At 61.3% G+C, this 4,791-nt stretch overlaps 1 protein-coding gene across 1 annotated transcript in view; it reads left to right on the top strand.

Annotated features, from left to right (window-relative positions):
* Positions 1-1,959, top strand: part of LOC106631964 (GRAM domain-containing protein 2B-like) — a 2,555-nt gene extending 596 nt beyond the window's left edge. Inside the window, 9 exon segments of the mRNA XM_014309594.2 lie at positions 6-26; positions 105-203; positions 330-413; positions 415-537; positions 809-860; positions 1,093-1,198; positions 1,302-1,406; positions 1,596-1,703; positions 1,769-1,959. Of these exon segments, the coding sequence (XP_014165069.2) occupies positions 6-26; positions 105-203; positions 330-413; positions 415-537; positions 809-860; positions 1,093-1,198; positions 1,302-1,406; positions 1,596-1,703; positions 1,769-1,784 (714 nt within the window). The 3' untranslated portion in view covers positions 1,785-1,959.
* Positions 1,960-4,791: the final 2,832 nt, after the last annotated feature.

Genomic DNA, 4,791 nt, shown 5'->3' with positions numbered 1-4,791 from the left:
CCAACCTCCTGCTCAAGGACATCAAGGTGGGGCTGGAGCGGGCGTGGGGCCGGCGGGGCAGGCAGCCGGGAACACGATGACACAGCCTGTTTCCCCCGGCACAGGCCGTGGTCCCTGTCGCCTCCATCTCAGCCCTCAAAAAGGCCAACACGGCGCTGCTGGTGCCCAACGCAATCAGCATCCGCACGGTCAAGGGGGAGAAGGTGAGAGCGGGGACAGTGCGGGGGCAGCCTCACCTGGGGCTGTCTGGAGTGTCTCGGTCCCCGCGGGCTCTGGGCCGTGACCGAGGGGGCAGCTCCGGCACAAATCCCCTTCTCGCTCCCCGGCAGTTCCTCTTTGTGTCGCTGCGCCAGCGAGAGGCCACGTACCAGCTCCTGAGGTCGGTGTGCAAACGCCTGCAGGTACGCGGGGACTGGATGGGCAGGGGGGCTCCATCCATCCATTGCAGGGCTCCTCCCTTCATCTCTCCTTGTCCAGGACAGCGGCCAGAGCCCTCGAGACTCAGTGAGCTCTGAGGAAACCCTTGGGAAGTCTCAGGTAAGGCCAGGGAATGGAGGGCAGGAGGGTACAACAAGAGGAGGGGTGGTTCCAGCCCCCTGGATGGAGTGGGCTGGGTGCAGTGGCTGGGAAGATGTGAGGGGGGAACATGAAAAGCCCCAGCCCGAGGCAGCGCAGACCCTGGGACTCTCCCTTCCTGTGGGTGTCACAGGTCCCATCAGGTCCTGCTCATGTCCCCATGGCAGTGGGGCAGCTGCCTCGGGGACACACATCGTGACTGGGGCTTGTCCTCTTCCAGATTTCGAGCCAGTCAGCCCTGGAGCAGAGCACCCCGGAGCCCAACAGTGTCCCCGAATCCCTGGGTGAGCGGCGGCCCCGGTGCCCTGCCCGTGTCCCTGCTCACAGCCGTGCCCCACGGGCAGCTCTGGGCTCTGCTCCTCCCCACACACGCCTGGTCTGGGGGGGAGTGCGCGGCCCTCGCCCCCCAACCACAGCTCCAGGGAGTGCAGGATTGGCACTTTGTGGCCCCGTGTGCCCCCAGGACACACAGACCCCTCCCTGGGGCATTCATCCAGCGTCTTCTGTCACCCACAGATGAGCCCAACCCGAGATCAAGGCAGGCGGACGATGAGGATGGCGAGGTGGTGCTGCTGGTTCCCAGATGGGTGCCCTCAGCAGAGAAAAGTGGCCTCTGGGGTGGGTCAGGGGGCTCGGGATGGGGGGATGATCCTGGGGGTTTACACCCTGGCAGAGCCGAGCACGGACTCTCAGTGCCACTAACACTGCCTTGTCCTGGCAGGGAGATCCCACGCCGTGCTCTGGGCCTGGGCCACTGCACTTTGGTCCTGGATAAACCCCCAGCTGAGCTCTCTCAACATCAACATCATCATCATCATCTACCTGCTGCTGTGAGTCCCCAGGACGTGCTCCCAGTCCCGGTCCCCATCCCTACTGACACAGCCTCTCCATGGACAGGCTGGGGCTGTGCTCCCCTCAGACCCCCATCCCCAGGGCGAGCACACGGGGGCCTGCCCGTGGCACTGCTCCTGCCCCATGTGCCACCCTGTGCCCCCTGCCTGACGCTGGCCTGTCCCCAGCATGGTGGCCTTGCTGCTGTCCTTGGGGTACATCGGCCTGCGCATCGCGGAGCTGGAGCAGCAGCTGTCCTTCGTGGGGGCTGGCCCACACCTCAACCTGTCACCGCAGTGAGTGGGGGACATGGGGGGGGGTGTCCCCAGCACAGGCTCCTCCTCACCCTGCCTTCCCCCAGGTACAAGAGAACATGAGGCCACTGAGGACCATCAGCAGCGCTCCAGCCAGGGGTCAGGGGGTTCAGGGGCTGCTCTGAGCCCGTCCTTGGCCTCTCGGGGCGGCTCTGTCACCAAGCGCCTTCCAGCTCCCCACGATGCCTGGGAAGCCCACGGGCTGAGAGGCTCCATGTCTCCCTCCCTGTCTGCCCACCCTGAGCAGCAGCAGAAGAGACCCAGGGAGCTCCCGGCAGGGCAGAGAGCAGGGAAGGGGGGCTGGAGGCAGCAGCAAGCCCCAGCCAGCTCTCCCTGCCCAGAGGGAGAGGGGGTCAAGCCCCAGGCAAGGTAGGGGCACAGAGAACAGAATATTTTATTAATAAAGATTAATAAAAATCTATATTATTTTAATACTTATTATTTGCTGGGCCAGATGCCACAGGATGAGCTAGTCCCCCATGAACCTCCTGCTTCCCAGAACAGACCAGGACCCAGCAGGATCCAGAGCTTTGACTCTGACTGCTGTGGGGAGGCAGCTCCAGGTGCTGATGTCCCAGGGATCCAGGGAGCAGAAGAAGACCCTGAGCAGAGCCCTGGGGCACTGGCTGCTGCTGACAATGGGAGGCAGAGGGGAAGGGGGCGGTGGGGGGCACCAGGGAGCCCCAGGGCCCTGCAGCTGGCCAGGCCCTGGATGTTACCCTGCTCCTTCCCTAGGACAGGGCTCACCTGCCAGAGGAAGGTGTAGGGTCACAGGTACACGGTGGGGACAATGGATTCCCACAGGTTCTGAGCATAAACTGGGGACAAGAGCAGAGCTGGGGGCAGAGCAGAACCTGCACCCCACAAAACAATCCACCAGCCCAAAGCCCTGGAGCTCAATCCCTTTCTAGGCCAGTTAAGGCGCCCTGGGGCTTCCCCCAAGCATCCCCCAAGATAGGGAAACTGAGGCACTGACAGCTCCTTTCTCTGTGCCATTTCCTGGGCCGTCCCTTCCTCAGACCCACAGCTCAGCTCCGTGCCTGGGGCAGCAGCAGTGGGAGATGCCAAGGTCAGGGATCTTTGCTCTCCTCATCCTGCAGTTCAGCCCCAGGGAGCAGCTCTGCCCCACAGCACCAGCCCGGGGGGGTCTTCCAGCAGCAGGCCTGGACAAGGCACAGGGCTGTGGGCACAAGGCTGTACCCCACTGGAGAGGTGCCCAGGGAGGGGGTGTCCCCCCTGTGAGGGTCCCACCTGCATGGGGACAGCAGGACCAAGGGGCTCTGCACCCCCAGCCTCACTGCAGCTATAGCCTGGCAACTGCCCCACACCAAGGAGGGGCTGTGCCAGGCCAGGGCCCCTTTTCCTCCTTCCTGCCATGCCCGGGGCACAGGGCAGGGCAGGGAGGACGGCTGTGCCCTTTCCCAGAAGCAGGAAAGCAAACAGGAGCAGGTGCTGGGAGCAATAAAGCACTTGTGAGATATGTGCCAAGAAAGCTGGTACCTGCAGAGGTGGGCTGGGGTGGGGACCCTGAAGACTTGCTGCACCCTTCGCTGTGGAGAAGCAAAGTGGAGCCATGGAGACCAATCCCAGTAAATTCATAACCTGTTTAATGCCAGTTAATTGCTTTACATGAAAAAGTTACAGCGTTCTCCATGTTTGTTTTCCATCACATGACACCCGGGATACAACGATGCCACAGACTTTGTCACCCAGCTCTGGGAGGACCCTGTGCCTGAGCCAGTGCTCACAGGTCACACACACTGACACATCACCTCAGCTCTGCCCTTTTCTCTCGTGAGCAGCAGGTGACAGTGACACCCTGAGACACTTGCACACACCCACCCGCACACGGATACAACTGGGAGCCCCTGCCTGGCAGCGAGGCAGAGAAGGTACCGGGCTGACAGCAAGGTCAGGGTGAGCAGCCTGTTCCTGCCATGCTCTGTCACCAACACGTGTGGCCACAGAACAGCCCTGGCCTGGCAATCACCAGCCTCCCCGCCAAGTGCAGTAAGAGAAGCCACCACGAGCCAACCTTCTCCTTTCTCCCAAGGCAGACAGAAAAGTGAGATGTAGACACAAGATGTAGATTGGGAAAGTCCTGGTCAGGAAGGGACAATGGTGGGGGACAGAGAAATGAGGAGCTACCCCTGCTGTGCAGCTGGGAGCACTGGGCAGTGGCTGCAGTGCCCACCTGGCACTGCCACTTCCCCCAGCATCTTCTGGGACTCCTTGAGGAAGTTCCCCCATCACAGGGGGAGAGGCAATTCCACTCCTGTGGAGTCCCAGGGCGCTGGAGAACCCAAACATCACCACACTCACCATACACCCCAGCTGGGTGCCCTGTTCCCTCCTGCTCCAGAACGGGCTGAGTCCTTCTGTGTGCTCCCAGCCCAAGCACCTCCAACCCTCCCAGAGGAGAAAGCAGCGTGTCCTGGGGGTCTGCACAGTGCTATTTAGCAGGAGGCAATCCACAACAGGAAAACCCACAGCACAGCCACCAGCCTCCCAAGCCCCCCTGAATGGCCCTTTCCCCAGGTGATGACACTCACAACAGACCATCTCTTCCTGCAGATGACCCTTTACTTCAAACCCATTCCTCAACTGAATGATCCAACTTAATTTAACACCTCCTGAGTGCTTTGGGGTGCTCCCAACCCACGGTGGTGTGGAACAGTGCCCACAAGTGGAACAAACAACACAAGACAGGCCCGGGGGTGACTTCAAACCATGCCTCACATCCCATGGCCAGAGCTACACTAAAGCAGTTGCACTTAAACAGTGTTTCAGAAACTCCATGGAAACCTCATTTTGGCGGCAAGTGAGATTGTGAGATGACAAAGTGGCCTTTGGGCCTGGGAGACTCTGAGCTGCCAGGGGGCTCCCAGCACCAGCTCCTCACCAGTGAGTCCCAGTGTGTGTGACACAGGCACAGCACTGCCAGCCTGGTCAGGCATGGGCGTGGTGGCACACGTGGTCCCGCTGTACTGGCTTTCTCACACCTTGGCTCACCCTAAGGATACTGGTGGGACTGGGGACAGGCAATCATATTCCTACCACCTGGTTTTAG

This window comes from Geospiza fortis, unplaced genomic scaffold (assembly GCF_000277835.1).
Source record: "Geospiza fortis unplaced genomic scaffold, GeoFor_1.0 scaffold254, whole genome shotgun sequence".
Classification (NCBI taxonomy): domain Eukaryota; kingdom Metazoa; phylum Chordata; class Aves; order Passeriformes; family Thraupidae; genus Geospiza; species Geospiza fortis.
This window is presented reverse-complemented; position numbering and strand designations above follow the sequence as displayed.